A 20,798-nucleotide genomic window follows, 5' to 3' on the forward strand; every position below is an offset into this window, starting at 1 on the left:
TTTGATTTTACAGAGGCCCTTGCCTATGTAACAGCTGCAACTCATGGCCTAGATGAAGAAGCAGAGAGCCTTAAAGAAACATTTGACCCAGAGACAGAACCGGTATGTCATGTTAGTTTTATTTTGCAAGTTACCAAGATCTGTAAAAATTGTGCAATATTTGTTCACTCACTTTGCTTGCGTTTCATCTGTCAAAACACGATTACTTTTTCCCCAAATGGTTAATTTTACATCCATACATCAACAAAAAACACTCCCAAAATGCAAATAGCGGCGGCAGTTATTCTAAAAGAGGGGCCCGTTCAATTTGTCTCATGTTAAACTAATTTTATTTTCATAATTTGCTTGAGATTCAAATACTTATACTCTTGATCTCTTTCCAACAGTTGCCAGAGATCAACCCCAATGCCACCCTCCTGCAACCCCCACCACCAATAGCCCTGTCCGAAGATAACTGGCCATTGCTGACCATGTCCAAGGGTTTTTTTGATAACTACAACGTGAAGCCAGGCACCACCTCCATGGCAGCAGACATGGGTGCAGAAGAAGGTGAAGCTGGTGGAGGATGGGGAGATGATGCCGATCTTATGTTGGAAGGTAACTGGAACTGGTTTATTATTATATAGATAATGCTGTAATGCACCATTTATAGGTTAATAATTGCATATCACTTATTGGGAGTGAAATTGTACAAAATAATGCACACACATATTGAGATGTTGATGCATCTTAAGGGTAGACGAGGTATTGTTGGTCGAAGCAACCTAAAAATCGCTTCCCGTATTGCCCATTTTTTCCTGCCATGCACGGTATGAACTACCAAATCACAACAGTTTAAAATAATTAATAACCTTAAACATGACCCACATGGGGGAGGGGGAGTGCATTAGACGCATCAGCATCTCAGTACAAGTGCAATATTTTGTACAGTTTCTCGAGCAACTAGTGATACACATTTATAATTATTAACCTATTTCATACATGAGAAACACATCCCATGATTTTTGCTATTTGAATAACAAAATTGTCACTAAAAATGTTAGAAAATACAAGCAAGAGTGTATGAAACACCTTTGGTACTGAGAAGATGTTCTATAATTTAAACAATGGGCATTGATTATGTAACTTTTGAATGACATACGCTGTAAAAAAGCGTGTACATTTTATGAAATAATTTTGTCGAATATACCATGTCTTTTTATTTTTACATGAGGATCACATGATGTTATATAGTGAAAGAAACTGAAGAAAGTAATATGTACAAAACAGAATTCCATACAAGGTCCTTCTCTGCTAAACATCTATCTATACTAATAAAATAATAAGCGGGCTGTATCTGTCTGTCTGTCTGTCTATCTATCTGTCTGTCCGGCTATGCGTTACGCGTGCTTGACGCATCGCGCTGAAATTTCGCATATAGATAGGTATCGGGAAAAGCATGTTGGCCATGTGGTTTTCAAGGTCATCGGAGGTCAAGGTCAAAGGTCAAATGGGGGAAAATACCCCACGTGGATACAAAGCAGGAAGTGGATAAAAAGAATCCAGTAGACAATCTACAACAACTTTCAAGCTGCCCAAGCGGGTGTCATTCAGCTTTTGGCTATCTGCCCAATTTGAAATGCACTGTAATGTCTACCCAGAATGCATTGCTGCAAATGATTTGTACATTTCAAACTTTGTCCGATCGGGCCCAAACTTGCTGCCAATGAATTCTATAAGCGCCCATACGCCAATAAGTGCCCACACCCCAATAAGTGCCCATACCCCAATAAGCGCCCATACCCCAATAAGCGCCCACAGCATCAGGGCTCTCACAGCCGCAGGTGCACTAGTACTACTAAAATAATAGCCGTTGTCTGTCTGTCCGTGTGTGTGTCTGTCCGGCTATGCGTTCCGCCGCACTTCGACGCATCATCCCGATATTTCACACATAGCTGGGTATCGGGCGGCGCTGTTTACCGGTAGTTTCAAAGGTCATCGGAGGTCAAGGTCAAAGGTCAAACTTTCAAACTTTGTCCGATCGGGCCCAAACTTGGTGGGTCGACTCCTTGATAGGAGGGGAATGTAATGCCTGAAATAAAATCGAGGTCAACCGCGGTCAAAGGTCATTACGGAGGGTCAAATTTCAAACTTTGTCCAATCGGGCTCAAACTTGGTGGGTGAAACCTTCGTATGAGGGGAGCATGAAAAACATTATATGGAGGTCATCCGAGGTCAAAGGTCAAAGGTCATGGATTTCAAACTTTGTCCTATCGGGCTCAAACTTGGTGGGTGGAATCCTTGATACTGAGGGGAATATATGCATAAAACAAAATTGAGGTCAACCAGTGCTCTCGCAGCATCAGGGCTCTCACAGCTGCAGGTGCACTAGTATTACAAAATACAATAGCTTGATTAAGCTTCATTTTAATAGTCATGTAAAAAAAGAATATGTTTTATGTTTACACTGTTGGAAAATGTTTTATGTTTACACCGTTTTTCTGGTTAGTGCAAGAGAGTCGTATAAACCATGTTGATATCGCAATGGGTCATACGACTTTCTTGTATTAATATGCTGTCATATCTTAGGTGATGATGAATTTGCTGAGCCTGGAATTGGTGATGACGACGACGGTGAAGGAGGATGGGATGTTGGTGATGATGATTTGGAGCTTCCGCCAGACTTGGACATCGGTAGTGGTCCTATGATTGGTACTGGGGAGGAGGGATACTATGTACCGCCAACCAAAGGGACAAGTCAAACACAAGTGTGGTGCAATAACTCGCAGTTACCGGCAGATCATATACTGGCAGGATCATTTGGTACTGCAACTAGGGTAAGGAATGTCTTTTTGTTTGTAAGAAACTATACCTTTTAGACCAAGAAAAAATCTTGTGTGATTGTCCTTGAATACCCTGTGGAAGACCGGGTCGCTCGGTCAGATTTTTTATTACTTCTCGACATGTAACTGCCGATGAAACTCAATCGAAATTGCTTAAAAATCCGTAGATATGGAAGCTGTCTTGTGCAACAACTATCATTTGTGACCCGGCAGCACAAATGAGCCGTAAATTCCCTAAATTGTATTCTGAGTTATGGTGTAAAATGTGTACGAAGGTCATATTCATCGGTAACTTAAGCTGGCCCGACATCCGTCTCATTTCGATAGTCAGAAACTAATCAATAATCCTATTGTTGAAGTGGATAATAAGCTTCTACCTTAGATGGCTATAGAACTTTTAATAGCTCTGGTCTTTGTTTGCTTTATGCTAAATCCTGTTCAAGTGGTGGGCATTGTATTTTGTACAGGTATGCATAACCATAACCAACAATCAACAATGAGAGAACTTTCTTAAACCTCGTTGACTTGGGGATGATTTGAAATGACCGCCAAATATGACTGTTTGATATTTATTGCCAACAATGTGGAAAAAGAGACACATGTATAAACGTAAAAAGCTATAATTTTGTTGAAGGAGCAAAGTTTAACAAACCATAACCCTGCTTCTGGATATCGTTTGAAGTCAAATGATATACCATTTTTAAGTTTATGATGTTTATTTTTTAAACACGAAATAAAACAAAATTGACCGGGGGAGGAATTTACGGCTCATTCGCTGTGGACGGTCACATTTTTTATATTTTACTAAAAGTAGCAGAATTCAAGCAAGAAAAAAAAAATTTGTAAAATGGATAAGAAATAACCAAACATTTTGGGCGGGCCCTTGCTGCTGTTTAAGCAATGATGATGTTGTGCATCAGGTGGACTTACTTGATGCACACTCTGTACATAACAACCACATAGCACTCTGCATCCACCTCTTAAAGGCTTAATGTACGATTTCCTTCAAATTTTAAATTTGTCATTATATACTCCCAAAATGCTGAAATAATACTAGTAATAATGATCAGGAATGGTTTCTGTCCATTTTGAGCTGAAATAACGAGGTAACGTGAAAGAAACACTGCTTGTTATTTTGGCCGTTTAACACGCAGTTCTATGGGCGGACATAAAGTCATAATTTCTTGAATTATGACTTCATGTCGAACTTTGCTCTGTTTACCTACAAACACAACAAATTTGGCTGATTCCATTTAGGTGCAAGTTGTGACATGTGTAAACATTACAAATATGCACAAAAATCAGGTTTGAAAAAAATTAACCAAATTCATATTATAAGATTGTACATTATGACTTTAACTTAACCTTGTTCCTGATGAAATACAAAAACAAACATGGTATTAGTTAAAATAAATGACTGCTAAAAATCATTTAGCAAACAAATTTTAACACACATTATTTTTTAATGTTTTTATGTTTTTGTACTTCAGCACACTGATATCATTACCTACAGTATATTACTATTTTAGACTGATAATGATAACAAACCATTTAAACCAGAATTGAAAGATATGAAGACTTAAATCATGACATTGAAAACAAGTGCCTATTTCTTTTGACTAGGCGTTAGAATTTTGGTGAAATGTTTCTTGTAAGACAATTTGCATGAATGAAAGTTGATTTTTATATATGTGACATGATCAAGGGGAATGAGTCGCATGTCGACCCTGGTCAAAAATAAGTTTTACACATGTTTCTAAAAAGGACATTTAGAGCTTTCAGAAACGGAAAACCCCGTGTTGATACGACTTTTCTTTGCGAAGTTATGTCAATTTATCAATCGCTGAAAACAATATAAAACAAAAGAATTTTAACACTATCTTTGCTAATATCTCAAAATCAATATTAGCGACATCCGACTCATTTCCCTTGATCATGTCACATATTAACAAAATCTAAACATTGCTGAATCTAAGTGATTCACATAGAATTCGTTCACAAGACTTGATCTAAGTACAATGTTAACCCAGTGATATGCTAATATGTTTGTCTTTACAGCTGTTACATGATCAAGTAGGCATCGTTGATTTTACACCTTACAAAGAGCTCTTCATGCAGACGTATGCTAGAGGGCGTACCTTGTACACAGCACTCCCAGCATTACCACCTATAATGGGTCACCCACACAGAAATTGGTAAGTAATGTAATATTTGTTTAATAAGGTGCTGGGATCATATGACTTGTCTATGTTAACCTACCTAGAGCTTTATTTGATAACCTGAATATTGTGTATGTTGTCTAGTGCCAGTAGAGGCATCAAGGGGCATCACCCTTAATTTTGCTTCTCCCTCAGTCCCCCCCCCCCCTCCATCAGAAAAAATCACAAAAAATGCACTGTTTAGGGTGGAAATGGACATATTTTGGATAAAATTACACCCCTTGCAGAACAAACTTCCTGGTGCCACACTGAAATAGCACCACCTCCAAAAGCCTGTTTCGATACCAGTAATTTTTATTGATATTCTTCGCTGAAGTGTTATGTGTAATCTGATTATCACTATGTCAGCTGGATCATGTTTATGAGTCCTGGGGTCCATTTCACTAAACTTTTAACCCTTCGTAACTCAAGTAACCGTTCGTAATGTTACGAATACCCAATACTAGACATAACTTTACGAAATTTCCCTGTAGTAAATCCCTATTACTTACGAAGGGTACAGTGTACCGTTCGTAAATAAGTTTATTGAAATGGAACTTACAATTCGTCGTAAGTTACAAACGATTTCAAGACTTACAAAGCTTTGTAAAGTTTAGTGAAATGAACCTCTGAACCACGATCAAAATGGTCACACTAAGTCTATCATTTTGAAAGGTGTACCATGGAGTTATGTAACCACTTAGGTGGTGAATAGTGGCAGATTTGTTCCTTGCTTGGTGTCATTTGCTTTTCAAATGATTTGCTCTATGTCGACTTCAAAATATTTTTGTGTTTAATTTTATTTTGCAGGAAAGAAGCAGGCGCCCGTGGTGGCGTGCCAGCAGTAGGCCTTAAACTTAGCCATCTAGTCCAGAGATTACAGTCTGCATATCAACTAACAACGCAGGGTAAATTTGCTGATGCGGCAGAAAGATTCCGTACAATACTACTCAGTGTTCCTTTATTAGTTGTAGACACAAAGCAAGAAATTGCAGAGGTAAGCAGACCATAGATTTCATCTATAGAGTTTATCTATAGAGTGAGTGTGCATTACAATGTTACCCATGACAGAGTCATATCATCATTTAAATAAAATTTTGTCTCCTTAAGATGCCACGGGGCATTTCGCATGATGATGCAAAGCAGGTGATAGGTATGAATGGTTGTGGAATCGAACTAGACACCTGTCACTTTGTCACCTTAGAACTGTTCCCCAACATTGCTGCCATTTCAATTGTTACACTGTTCTGGTTGGTTTATTGCATACACCCTACAGAGTGAGTGTCCAGTACAAAGTTGGTTGACAACTAATTGTAGAACATACTTAAGTTGTTAGAGATCATTTAGAGAAAGATGGAAATGACTTTGGACAGTGTGCATGAGATAACAAAGGTTTGTGGATGGGCAATTGCTCTCCTGCGCATATCCCTGCAATCAGACCTCAGGCCAGCTTCAGCTATACCATTTTTCACCCTGATGTGCAGTGAAGTTGGTGCGCATTTCATTGGGCGCAGGCTCAAATCCCTAGCATTCCCTCAAGGCACTGGTGTGCACACACACGCGCTTAAAGATGCTGCATAGATGCGTGAGCGAAACGGCTGCCTTAATGTGTTATGCTTCCGTCAATTGCAAGCCCGGCTACCAGGGACCCGGGCACAGCGGGGACGTAGCGGGGGAGATTACCAAAGGCAATTGTAATAATCCCGCTATGCCCCGGTATTGTCCCGGTACCGGGCACAAATTGTGGGTGAAACCCCGGTACTGTCCCCGCCCATGCCCCATGCCAGCCGGGTTTCAAAGTGCTGTATTAATTTTCAATGTTTTTAATCAGCAAATCCAAAATTTAAGTATTTTCATGGCCCCGCTCGGTGCTACCGGGACGACTGATTGTACCTCCCGGGTACAGTCCCGGGTACCGGGGACGTACTTTCTGGTAATTTCAGGGTGACAGTCCCGGGTATTGTGTCTACAGTGCCCGGGTCCCTGGTAGCCGGGCTTGCAATTGACGGAAGCATTAACATCACTGCCATATCGGAGTGAAAATTGTATTGGAGGTAAATACAAGATGATAGTGTCATGCTGTAAATACCTCAGCAAAAAAAATTCACTGATTATGTTTTTGTAGTCCAGACCCTCTGCACCAAAATAATCATGACTTTGAATATAATTCTGTTGTGTGGTGGAGGAGGGTGTGTAAATGAGCTCAATTTACCTCTAAATATAAAAACCAAATGATTTCTTTTTATATTGTTTCAGGCCCAGCAACTAATAGGTATATGTCGAGAGTACATTGTAGGTCTGTCAATGGAAGCATACCGTAAGGAACAGCCAAAGAGTAATCTAGACCAACAGAAGAGAGTCTGTGAGGTAAATATGGATGAACATTTAAATTAGTTTTCTTTAAACCAGCATATTTTAAATTAACTTGTTTATTTTACATGCTGAATACATAGGTACACACATGTTTGAGTGGTTGCAGTGTTTACAATTACTATCAGGAAATTAAATGTCTGATTTTGGTGTACAAGTCCAGAATTTTACTCGCGTTGTAGGCATATCATCTTGCATGCAGAAGATTTCATCAGTAATGCTCCGATCTACCTGCTGCAACTCATTTGGCGAATCCTCCTCCTCCTCATCCAGATGCAGCGGCTAGAGAGGCACGTTGCTGATGACATTTTCTCTACGGAAGATGAAATGTCTAAACGTGAATTCTGATATTTAATTTAATCATATAAGTCCTGATGAACTTTATTCAAAATGCTACCAGGAAAGTTCAGCACTGACCAATGCTTGTGCCCTGTTTATAGCATAAAAACCAAGGTCAATATGTGTACAATGTATACATGGAAATTCAGTACTATTTTGGTATGGGGAAAAATTAGGCACTTTGGAAGTTAAATGGAAGAAAAAATGCCTTTTACCCACATGGGTATACCAGTGCATATATCAAGTAGTATTTTGTAGTACCTGGTAGTGTTTGGGTTTAGGTATGGAAAAATAATTCCTTCTTGTAAAAAATATCCCGCTGTGATCACACCAGGATCATGCATTGCTACCCGACCTGGTTAGTGATTGTGGTGATTTAACCCAACAAATCTGAATTCATTTCTTTGTGACTTTTATTTCTTTTTTATGTTGTTTGTTTTATGCTATGTAGTTGGCGGCATACTTCACACACTGCAACCTACAACCTATACATCAGATCCTGACTCTGAGGACAGCTCTCAATCTGTTCTTCAAACTCAAGAACTTCAAGACTGCGGCATCGTTTGCCAGGAGGTTACTAGAGCTTGGACCAAAGCCAGATGTAGCTGCACAGGTAAGCTTTTACCTTATCAATCTCAAAATACTTTTGTAGTAGTAGTAGTAGTAGTAAGTAGTAAAACTTTATTTAGTCAGGGAAAATTCGTTTTTGCAGCTGAGGCTGAAAATAACAAAAATAACCTGAATTCAGGCTTCTTTTGGTCCAAATTTCCGCACTTACTTTCAATTTCAACCTGTTTTTGGCCTTTTTAGCCTAATTTCAGGCCGTTTCTAACTTTTCAGGTTTTTTCATGGATGATCATTCTCATGCCTGATAACCAATAGTAAATTAGCCAATCAAATGACAAGAATCTGTATACTAGTTATATAACATACAATATATTTAAATATATTTAAATGTAGTGAATCTTGGTATTTAAACCATCATTCGATACAGCACTGTTTCGTATAGGTGATGGTAGATGAATGATGGTTTAAATACCAAGATTCACTACATTTAAATATATTTCTGCTCCTTTTTAGTTGAGCACTTTATCTGTAGTGATGGTTTCATCCAAGTTTACTCTTGTTGTAACATACAATATATGCAACTCAGCCTAGACTTCTCGCATTATTTAAAAGTGTTTGTTTTCATCTTCTTCATTTGACAGACTCGTAAGATTCTACAAGCCTGTGAGAAGACACTGACAGATCAACATAAACTCAACTATGATGAACACAATCCATTTGACATATGTGGAGCTTCATACAAGCCAATATACAGGTAAGAAATCAATATATTCCGAGATGAAAAAAAACCTTGTCCTACTGGCGAATAGACTTGCCATGTATGGTTGGTCTGTCTGGATTTCTTTCTGGAAGACTCTAAATGACCCTAAAATATCACAGAAAGCTTGAAAAATGGAAAAATATTTTGAACTTTCTTTTCCAAAAAATTTCAAAATCAATCCCCTTGACCAAAAAAACCCCCAAAATCTGGGTTTTGTCGGGCCCGTAGGGCAGAGTTTTTTGTCACGTTAAACTCAATATTTTTCTGGGACATTACCTTTTCGTGCTCAATGCAGCTACCGCCAAAATCAAAATATGTCAATATGTTCTTTATAAGTGTCAGTCTGTGTAAGAAAATTCAAAATCACTAATTTAAATAACAAGAGAAGTAGTTCAAAAATTACCCGCTTGAATATTACCATTTTGCAGTTGTTTTTCAAAAATAAGGGACTGAATTCTAGCAAAACACAGCACTTTAATTTTGTGGATTAAAAATAACTTTCTGTTTTGCCTGATGAAACAGATAAATTTGTTGGTGTTATCTCATAGTGACATATGTTAAATCTGTGTTATCACATATTGATTGGTTTGATGTTGATCATGAATTTACAAAGTTGATTTCAGGTTGGTGATAGATTATAAACGAGCAGTCATATTCGGCAATATTTGAAATTTGAATATTATTTCCAAAATAATTAAAATGTTGTAAAGTTGTACTTCTCACATAAAAATGTTTGAAATATTGCTAAAGTGATATCACTCTCTGGTAATTGTTTTTTTTGTGTGTGTGTGAAATCTGAACATACGTCACAATTGCTGGTCCATAATAGATCCACCTGGTCCTTCACATAAGCCGCTATAGCCCATTTGACTTCCTTGAGACAGTAGCGTCTGCTTGTGATACACTCGCAGTCAAAGGTGGCGTAGCTGTAGGGTGCAGTCACTTCACCACACACTACAGATGCACCTTCCTTGATGGTGCATGTATAACAAGCGAATGGTACTTCCTGAGGAAGCCAAATGGCCAAATTATTATCGTTTGTTGAGCCCTAACTGGAAATATGTACAAACAATGTGATTTGGTAAAAAGGGCCAAAAAAACAACAACTTACATTTGGGTATTTGGTGTACATATTGCATTCTCAGTGTAAGTTATAATAACAATGATCTTAAAAGATTTAGTTGAAGAACAATTCCTGTAGAAGGGGGATTTTTTAATCGCTTAAAGTAGAACATTTACATTTTATTACCCCAGGGTGTCAAGGAGATGCAGCATTTTATATTGGGTGATAATTTTTATGCAAGGGGTAGGTTTTGTGAAATCATGGAGATATTTTCAGATTATTTATCAAATTAATCAAGAAATTCAACCATTTTGAGCCACCCTATCCAGTTGCTGGAATTAGTAACCCTAAATTGGCATGGTGTTTTATTTCCCTGCCGACTCAACAATAGAGATAGATAGAGATAAAAATAGCTACATTTGCATTTAATTGGGTTATTACATGTAGAATACATACACCCACTATGGAAGACAAGACATGCTTTTAATCTTTCACACAGTGAGTGTAGATTTCAAACGTGTTTACCTGAATGGGTGACTCCATGTGAAATTTACGTTTACCCCCTGTGTGGGAGATTGAGGTCATGTCTTCCACAGTGGGTGTATGGATTTCAACCAGAATAGCCCAGTAATTGAAATTGATCCTTATGATGTGTTTTAAGCAGTGAATAGCTTAAATTACAAATATCCATGTGGGAGATTAAATAGTCATGATTATATTTGTCAGCTTTAATTCTAATTTAAGGCAGTAAACAGTTCAATGAATATATTGATTTATTATAAATCTGCTTGTCATACAAAGTGTCTGGTCATGATTAAATGGGAACATTCATAACCGTCACTTTTCACTTTTTTAATTCCATTTACATTTGAACAGAATCTTTTGATTTCCTTTTAAAAAATCAAATAGCCGATTAAAAAATAACGCTATCGACCAATCACACTAGCGTGCAATCATGAGATGTCCAACTACGGCGGCCAGCATCCGCATAAATTGTTTGAATGCATAACACGTCACACAACAAGGTCATTGTAAAGCGTACTTTTAGCTACGTTACGAGATGCAGTCATTATACTTTTCCAATATAAAACCATTTGCATCCGCGTATGTAAAGGTTATTAGCTGTGATTGGATTAAACACAACGCTTATATAGACCACTTGACATGTCATTGCCTGGCAGTATGCACACAAATGAATTCCATTGTTCTTTGCCCTGCAGTGTGCTTACGCATCGTAGTTTGCTCAGAGCATGTACATTTTAAATCGCCCACCACATTTCGTATAGTACAAGAAAGCTATTGAACAGTGTAGCAGTTCGTTCAAGCATATCGATAGACCAGTCCCTCTTTGTTGATAAGCAATGATGTCAGTGGTCTATATTCATGAGGTTATGAATTACACTACAAATCGGTCTATGTCCGTGCAAATGTTGTCAGAATTGGGTTTATTTTATGTCCATGTTTTTTCTAAGAGCAGTGTTTAATGTTTGGTGTGAGTGGTGTCTGTATTTGCTTGTACTAGTCCATTTGTTAGACCATACCTTAGGATCAAAAACAAAAAAGGTTTGTCTCAAAAACATTAAGTCATTCAAAAAGCTATGTGCTGTGTATTTTTTTTATTTGGAAAAAAAGGTGTGCACAATGTAGGATTATTTTTATTGCATTTTTAGCCCCCTTTTTTCTTGTCGTTTTCGCTGCCGATTTGTCAATTTTTTTCCCCGGCAAATCCAATTTCATATACCAATACGTGTGGGTCTTTGAGATGAACTTTTTTGGGGGCTGAATGTGTTTATTTGCTTGTGCATTTTGGATACCACAAGCATTTAATCAGATTTTGGCCTTTAAATAAGTCATCATTACTATCCAAATAATCTGATCACATTGCAGATGAGCTTTCAACGCCCACTTTTCTTGTGGTAGCAGTCCGTATGACATAAATATTGTATACACCAATCCGAGAAGCGTTTACTGTATTTGGCCCTCTATTGACGGCAACACAGATGTACCAGAGCGGAGATTTAATTAGTAATTCAATACTCATGATTGTGTATTGAATATCACTGTTGTGTACAATTCCGGGTACAATTCTGTATAGCACACAATAAATAATGGATAGAACCCCCGACCTCGGGACACCGCAGTTTAACATCGGGGACACCGCAGTAATGGCGAAGTCGGATAGGTGTATTGTTGATGAAATCTTGCATAATACTGAACCAAGCCTCAAAATAAGCAGATCTGGACCAGGAGCCACACATTTGGGAAAAACAGCTCCTGGTCCTGAACCAGGAGCCAAATGATCCAGGAGCCATTTTTAAAGGGCTATTAGAGTCATTTAAATTTCAATTGTGTACACATTAAATACAAAACCTACTTTAACTACCAGGCTCTATTTGGAGAAAAAAAATGTAGAGCCTGGTTCATATGATTTTGATGAAGACCAGGAGCCAAGATGTTATGACAGTGGGTAAATGGCTCCTGGGTGCCTGCTTGAAGCTTGTACTGAACTATGTAAGCTACATACTACTAACAATGTAGAGGTCATGTGTGTATGAAATAGCTCCATTTCTAAGGTGCTAATCTTAGTGCTTATGAGTTATATGATGAGAATAAAGTTTGATTTCAGTGCAAAGTGGGAAGCGCAGTTGCTTGCCAGAAAGTTATAATTAAAAGTGACATTGACAATATCATAACAGCTGCCTACTAAGCAAACATTAGTAACACAAATACTTCTACAGACGATGGGATTTTGTCAAGTCTGTGTTTCATAGTCTAGAATTTGGCTCTGGTTAGCTCAATATGCAATGAAAACGTAGCCCAACTTTGAACCAAAGTGGGTTTGGTAAAGCCACCTTGATGTCAGGCCATTTTTGCACCATTGTTAGTCGCAAAAATACATTAATTTGGGGGTGTTTGATGACGTCTATTCCAAAATAATAGGGCTACTGAAATTAAGTTCTCAGCCTGTTTGGTTGTCAACTTCACTTGCCCATAAGCTTAGTATAGACACGGATTGCTAATGCAAGGTTTTTTAAATTTTTTTTAAAGCATGTTACCGTAATATCTTAAGTTTTGGCTTAAAATTGTGCCTTCTAATTTTATCACACCCTTAATTGGTTTGTTCTGTTTATTGACTAGCGCCTTGAGAAGGAATGACATGCAATCAGTTGGTCAATAATTTTTTTTAAATTTTAACCAACTTTGAGAAATTTGCACCAAAATAGCAAAAATGGTTTAAAATTGCCCAATTTTGCAACCCCCCAAAAAAAAAAAAACCAACCCACACACATAAGAAAGCTGGATTTTGCCCAAATTTCAACCATTTTATATAGGCCTACTTTATAGCATAATTTTATGAGGTCCAAAGGTTTCCATAATTCAAGGTTAAGGGGGTACTACACCCATTGATTTTTTTTTTGCATTTTTTTGCATTTTGTGAAGAAATTACAACAAAAAAATGGACAAAGCAGGGCTGCCAACTAGTACGGATTTTCCGTATTTCGTACGGAAATTGGTAAAGAATACGGGAGTACGGATTTTTGTCCTAAAATACGTTTTTCAAAAAGTTCGTTATATGTATTAAAAGTAAGGCCATTTGTTATGTGAAAATAAAATACATTAAAAATTGTTTGTGTTTCGTAAAATCAATCTCTTCCCCTGCGATTAAGGTCCTGATGAGGTATCATTTACATTGACCTCGCTTATGTGAGCGTATAATTGTGTTTCGTTGATAGGTGATTGATTTATACCACGGGCTATAATATATCACGGACTGTTATTAGCCATGATTGCCAGACGTACCGCGTGCAAATGAAAACTTTTCGGGGGACTATTTTGCGACAGAAAGATAATTTGAAGTGCAGTTTTCGCCCAATTTTTTAATGTTTGAAATATAAATATGGCATCGATTGGAAAGAAAATTAGCAGCAGCAGCAGTGCCAGGAAGCAAGAATTTAGGCCTGACTACATCAAAAGATGGAACTTCGTGATTCCAAGCGGGAGGGATAAACACCATGCACGGTGTACGCTTTGCAACAGCGATTTCAGCATGGGGCACGCACGGGGTGCAAATGATATCACATCGCATCTTAAATCGAAGAAACACAAGGGAAGCGTGGATGCCAAGTCTAGCACTTGGCCAATAACAAGTTTTGCACAACCAACGGATTATTCGGTGATAAAAGCCGAGACTCTAATGACTCAGTTTTCATCGAACATAACATACCCTTTGCAGCAGCAGATCATTTCACAAATTTGGTGAAACAGATTATCAAAATGCATTGGCTTTTGATATACATGTATCAGCTGTGTTGAATGCAAAAAAGCAACAATCAAAGGTAATTCCTTATGTAGTGAGCATCTACGATTATATATATTAGTTGTGATAGTACTTTAGTTAAAACATTACATTTACCTCTTCAAAATAAGACGTGACTACCTACACATATTTTAGGGCGTTTATTATGCATCTTTTCAAAATACTGATTTTGTAAGGAAAATACTGATTTTGAGGTCTAAGAATACTGAAAAGTGTTTTTCAAAGTTGGCAGCCCTGACAAAGTGGTATGCAAAATGAAGGGGCAAATCTTCTCGTTTTATTGGTGGCATCGGTATCAACGTAGCTTACATGCTTTTAAAAGTAGAAGCCAAAAGGTGGTACATCACTGATGATTTAAATTCACTTCATTTTGGAAAGCTTACTATCAACGGATTTCGTTAAAATTTTGGATATGTGTTGCTAACACGTTAGGGAAATAAAGTTGATATGTAAAATGGGAATAAGTGGTTCCTGATTTCTTTTGACTTCATGAACTTGGTGCTCCAAAAAAAAAAAAAAGGAACTGGTTAAAATGCTTCTATTTTCAATGTTGAGCTATATTTTGTATTTTTAACTTGCGACATTATTTCACTGAAACTTAATTAAGCCACAGGTAACAGGTTACCACAACCATACTACAGCAATGTTGAAAAAATTGTATTTCTTGTCACCTATACCACCATATTGGGTAGTTTTCCGTAAGCTTAACGTTTGTGATTTTGGTAACTATTTTATATTTATTTGTGAAATCCATCGCAACTAGGCATTCTAAATTGTACTCACCATTTACATCCCAAGGTATATTAGTATATCCACCTTGCACTTCTCGATATATATCCAGTTAAAGACAGAATATCAAAATTATTCCTCATTATGATATCACAAACTCTCACATGTGTATTCAAAATTGATGCTTAAATTTGACCTGAACCAATTGACCTATAACCTGACATACGGTGACCTAATAGCCTTTTCTTCTCCTAACAACACATTATAATATTATTGACTAATGACTATACATCCATTGTGTAAGTGTTTATATATTTTGCATGCACCACTAGATTTTCTATAGAGAGTATAACAAAGGATTTAATGTATTCTATTCATGTACCCTACTTGAACATGCTGAATAGAATAAATCATGGTTTGTTATGAAACACGCATAGAGTAACTAGGATACAGTAAACAAAATATATATAGGGCTAAAATGACTTACTACAATTGTTTAAAAGCACTTTTTTCTTCTTTTTTCACATTTTTTTTATTTCACATGATCCGTGCATATATCGCCTAGCTATAAATGAAAAAATATTTATTTAGACCAATCAAACCAATATATGGGTGTAGTACGCCCTTAAGACCAACCTCTAACATCACTGGCCATTGTATTTAGATGTCTTGGCCTTCAATAGCCTTCAATATTCAGGGTCAGCAATCTTGATAGATAAAATAGGAAGGAGGATTTGGAGGCTGATTAGAAGTATGTTGTCTTATCTCTCAGTCTTTAATCTAGTAGGTCATGGAAAAGGCATGTAATTAAATGTCAGTGGAAACTATTGATTAACTGGAAATTGGTCTTTGTTACTACAAAGACCTGGTTTTACTCAAGCATTCAAAACTAATAAAATGCATTTTTTTAGTCCTTTAACCCTAACCGAACTGAAACTCACTATTAGCATGTTTATACTGAGCACCTCGCATTACCGTGAATTCACCTTCACCCGCATTTCAATCCTCTCGCATTCACCAGGTCGTTTCTACTGGGCTGAAAATGCAGGGTAACGATTCTCTACGCACGTTAATACGAGGGAAGGCGGAAGTCTCAAAAAACTTTTTGTGACCTTAGGGTCAGATTCAGGTCACTCGTGGAGATATTTCATTTTGTTCTTTAGGGATTTTTGCAGTTGCTGCATGGTGGCTTCTGGGCTGAATTGTTGCATTACAGCTTCCGTCATCTTTTTATGAGCATCAGCATCGCGTCTAGTCTTCCCATCTCAAATCTTCCTCACGACCATGTCTTGCCACTGATAAAATTAGAAACGCAACCATATCGTTCGACCAAATAATGGACGCTTTCAGACATGATTTAGTAGAAATTATAGCAATTATAGCAAGATGAAATTATAGCAATTTAAAATATATTATCGGTGTCAGATCGTGAGAATGAACCACATGAACTCCGCGTGAAATATTTGACCTGGTATGACCTTTCGCTTACAAGACTTCCGGTATCACTAGGCTAGCAAATCGTCACCCAATCTGTTTCCACTGCAAACGTTACCTCGCATTCACCTTCACCTGATCTGTTTCTGCTGGGGCCGTTACCGCGTATTCCCTCGCATCACCCCGAATTCACTCGTATTCACCCGCAACCGTTTGTTCAGTAGAAACAGGCTGTATGAAAAGCACTGCATGCATGGATTCCATGTGATGTGATGACGCAATCAGCCTATAAAGTCATATGTGATGCGAACAAGCAAAATCAGTCGGAACTCGGACATATTGATTTTGAGATATAGCCAAACAAACAAAATGTTTCCTTTTGTTTCCTCTTGTTTTGGAAACTCTTTAATATTTGGAAGTGGTTGTTAAATTTCAATGGGGTTTTCTGCAAAATGCAGCTTTGTAAATGTTTTTTACTATCCTATAAGAAACTGAAAATTTAATATTTCCGAGTTCCGACTGATTTTGCTTGATCGCATCAAGTATAACCAGGGAATTGCGGGTGCAGGCCGATGTGTGTGGCATGCGGAGATTGCGAGTGGTTGGAAAAAATAACAAACAATGTTTTAAAAGTTGTGTCTGAGTCCACAGGAGTCAACTTTCAAACAATACAGTAGGCCTTCCCGGCTGCTTTGAACTCAGGTGCAACTTTTAAAATAGCCTCATTTTTTTTTACATAATGAACCATTGTGACTGAGCAAATCTACACATGCCTTTTTACATTTGTTCATTTTCGTAAAATATTTTTCGATTTAATTCAAAAAGTGTTAGGGCAACTTATAAGTTGTGGATTCTATAACTATAACCATAAACTTGAACCCCAGCACACAGCCTGCAATGCCATGGACGTGATTTGCCTTTTCTTATTGTGCACTGCACTCCTGCAAAACAATCGTCTACTTTAATCTTGCTGAATATATCAAGAACAAAAATATTATCTTGCCACATGTTCTGTGAACCAATTCTAAACATAATGTAAATCCAGCAGAATAATCGAGATCTTCTCATCTGTATAAATTAAGTTTGCATACATTCTTCTTGATCCGCCAGATAACAAATCTAGAGCATTCATCTCAACAGCGCCATGTGAATCCTATTCACGTGTGTTTACTCAACTCGGTTTGTTTTCTGGAAAACACTTGAGTTTTAACCACACTTACCGCAATTTAAAGGCACTCTTAGTGATCACTGCAAAAGGGCTAAGATAATACTCATTACTCAGTTACTGTACAAGTATCTCAAAACTTAAAACAAAAGCAATATCTTAATGACACTCAACCTAAATTACCAAATAAAGTTGCAATAGATGCATAATTTAGTTCTGTGTATTTTGATACCTCATTTGAAACTATGCAATTTATTATACCAATTTGAATAGCAAAGAGGGTGATTCCTACCGGTCGGCTTTTCTAACAGGCCCATTTATAGTGTGACAGATCAACACTCGCTCACCATGCTCATAATTAGCGTGTTTCAAGAGAAAAGTCTCTGTAAATTTTGTCACTTTTATAATGCTCTCTTTTTTATTCCAATTGGGAGAACTTGGGATTGGAAAATAAAGTTGCATTGTTCTGAATTAGGTACTAGTATCAAAATACGCAGAACAAAATTCTCCATCTATTGACTATTTCACATTGGTAAATATAGCTTAGTGTCTTTAAGATACTGATTGAATTTTGGGGTTCGGGATACTTTTTGTGCGCGGTATATTTCAAATTTGTAGGAACTTTTTGTCAATTTATTTTCCTGAAAAATACCTGATCATGAGAATATTTTAAACTTAAATTCTTTTTGGTATAAATATCGAATTCCTCTGCACCACAATGCTAACCCTAAACCCTATTCTTAACCCCATGAGAACTACCTGCCGATTGGCCAAAATGAATATTGTGTCCAACTTTGAACCAAGGGTATTAATAAGATCATTTGTAAATGCAAGGTTGACCATAAATAGTTTAAAGCCTAGTCATAATTGGCAACTGAAATAAGCATTTCAAGTTATCAAAAATGCTGTTAGATGACCAGTAGTGTTCAGCGGGTTAATCAGCTTTATTAATCTTGGGAATATGATGTCCTCATATCTGAGCCGTGTTATATCTCATATATGCCCGTACTACAAAGTACAAATGATGACTAACTACGCATGCTGTATTTTGCTTCATTCACATGAGTGAACTTAGTAAAATGATCGCAAAAGTGGACTTCAAGTCTTCAATTACTTCCAAATATAATTTTTAAGGTTGATTTGTAACTCCTACACTTCATACTAAAATTAAAAATCTGATTTTTAATTTGTTTTAGTTGGTTTGAATTAAAATAACAAGTCTCCGATACTGCCTTTAATTTCTGAATATAGATCACACAGGTTGATTTAATGATATTCAGAAGAAATAAAAACAATGTAAATAACTTTCTCTTATGAAAGGAAAATCAATACAAAATAAAGCAATGACATTAGATGAAAAAAACTGTTTTATGGGCCACACAGGTCTTACAACTTGCAAGTCAGTGACAATGTGCTGGGTGTTTATCTTTTTTTTTCTTCCAAATTGCCTTAAAATGCCTGTTATTAGCATGTTTATACTGAGCACCTCGCATTATCATGAATTCACCTTCACCCGCATTTCAATCCTCTCGCATTCACCGGGTCGTTTCTACTGGGCTGAAAATGCAGGGTAACGATTCTCTACGCACGTTAATACGAGGGAAGGCGGACTAGCAAAGGGCACCAGCCTAACTTAAAAATACAAAAAATGAAAGAAATTTAAAAAAATGAACAAATTTGGCCATGAACAGCAAACAATGGGCCCAAACCGTTGAGTTTTCGAGGGGGTAACCCCCTTAACACCATTTTTTCGTCGTCGACCAAAAGGCGCCCCCTCTATCAAAAATTCCTGGATCCGCCCCTGATTTTGATACCTCATTTGAAACTATGCGATTTATTATACCAATTTGAATAGCAAAGAGGGTGATTCCTACCGGTCGGCTTTTCTAACAGACCCATTATAGTGTGACAGATCAACACTCGCTCACCATGCTCATAATTAGCGTGTTTCAAGAGAAAAGTCTCTGTAAATTTTGTCACTTTTATAATGCTCTCTTTTTTATTCCAATTGGGAGAACTTGGGATTGGAAAATAAAGTTGCATTGTTCTGAATTAGGTACTAGTATCAAAATACGCAGAACAAAATTCTCCATCTATTGACTATTTCACATTGGTAAATATAGCTTAGTGTCTTTAAGATACTGATTGAATTTTGGGGTTCGGGATACTTTTTGTGCGTGGTATATTTCAAATTTGTAGGAACTTTTTGTCAATTTATTTTCCTGAAAAATACCTGATCATGAGAATATTTTATACTTAAATTCTTTTTGGTGTAAATATCGAATTCCTCTGCACCACAATGCTAACCCTAAACCCTATTCTTAACCCCATGAGAACTACCTGCCGATTGGCCAAAATGAATATTGTGTCCAACTTTGAACCAAGGGTATTAATAAGATCATCTGTAAATGCAAGGTTGACCAGAGGAGGCTTAAAGGCATTCCTACAATGCACTATGATTGGGAAATTTGACCAATATAACCTAATTTTAGAGGCAAAGTCCCCATTGCCACACACACAAAATGGTCATTTTAAAACTGCAGCCAACTAGCTAATAATTGAGACTTAGGACTGATATTTGATAATCTTACAGGAAACATTCATATTGTCCCACTGCATTAATTTTATTCCTAAGTCTCGATGTTTTCAATGTTAAATAATAGGATGAAAACATCAGATATTTGCACACAATCCCAATGCAAAGTATGGTCAACTTGCCACATGTGTACAAAAACCAGACATACCAAGGTCAGAAACCCCATTGGGTCATGGGAATGTCTTTAAACATCCTCTGAGGTTGACCATAAATAGTTTAAAGCCTAGTCATAATTGGCAACTGAAATAAGCATTTCTTATTTCAGTTGCCATTTCTGATTTGTCTGTTCGAAGCCAGTTTAAAGTTTTCATATTTTGCATTGGGATTGTGTGCAAATATCTGATGTTTTCATCCTATTATTTAACATTGAAAACATCAGATATTTGCACACAATCCCAATGCAAAGTATGGTCAACTTGCCACATGTGTACAAAAAC

At 37.2% G+C, this 20,798-nt stretch overlaps 1 protein-coding gene across 1 annotated transcript in view; it reads left to right on the forward strand.

The window, feature by feature from the left end:
* LOC140170228 (coatomer subunit alpha-like) overlaps window positions 1–20,798 on the forward strand; it is a 59,025-nt gene that overhangs the window by 25,384 nt on the left and 12,843 nt on the right. Inside the window, exons 18-25 of the mRNA XM_072193563.1 lie at window positions 14–102; window positions 387–597; window positions 2,569–2,816; window positions 4,881–5,017; window positions 5,831–6,017; window positions 7,277–7,387; window positions 8,181–8,342; window positions 8,938–9,050. Of these exons, the coding sequence (XP_072049664.1) occupies window positions 14–102; window positions 387–597; window positions 2,569–2,816; window positions 4,881–5,017; window positions 5,831–6,017; window positions 7,277–7,387; window positions 8,181–8,342; window positions 8,938–9,050 (1,258 nt within the window). The remainder of the gene's footprint in view (window positions 1–13; window positions 103–386; window positions 598–2,568; window positions 2,817–4,880; window positions 5,018–5,830; window positions 6,018–7,276; window positions 7,388–8,180; window positions 8,343–8,937; window positions 9,051–20,798) is intronic.

The sequence above is a fragment of the Amphiura filiformis genome, chromosome 14 (assembly GCF_039555335.1).
Source record: "Amphiura filiformis chromosome 14, Afil_fr2py, whole genome shotgun sequence".
In the NCBI taxonomy this organism is placed as follows: domain Eukaryota; kingdom Metazoa; phylum Echinodermata; class Ophiuroidea; order Amphilepidida; family Amphiuridae; genus Amphiura; species Amphiura filiformis.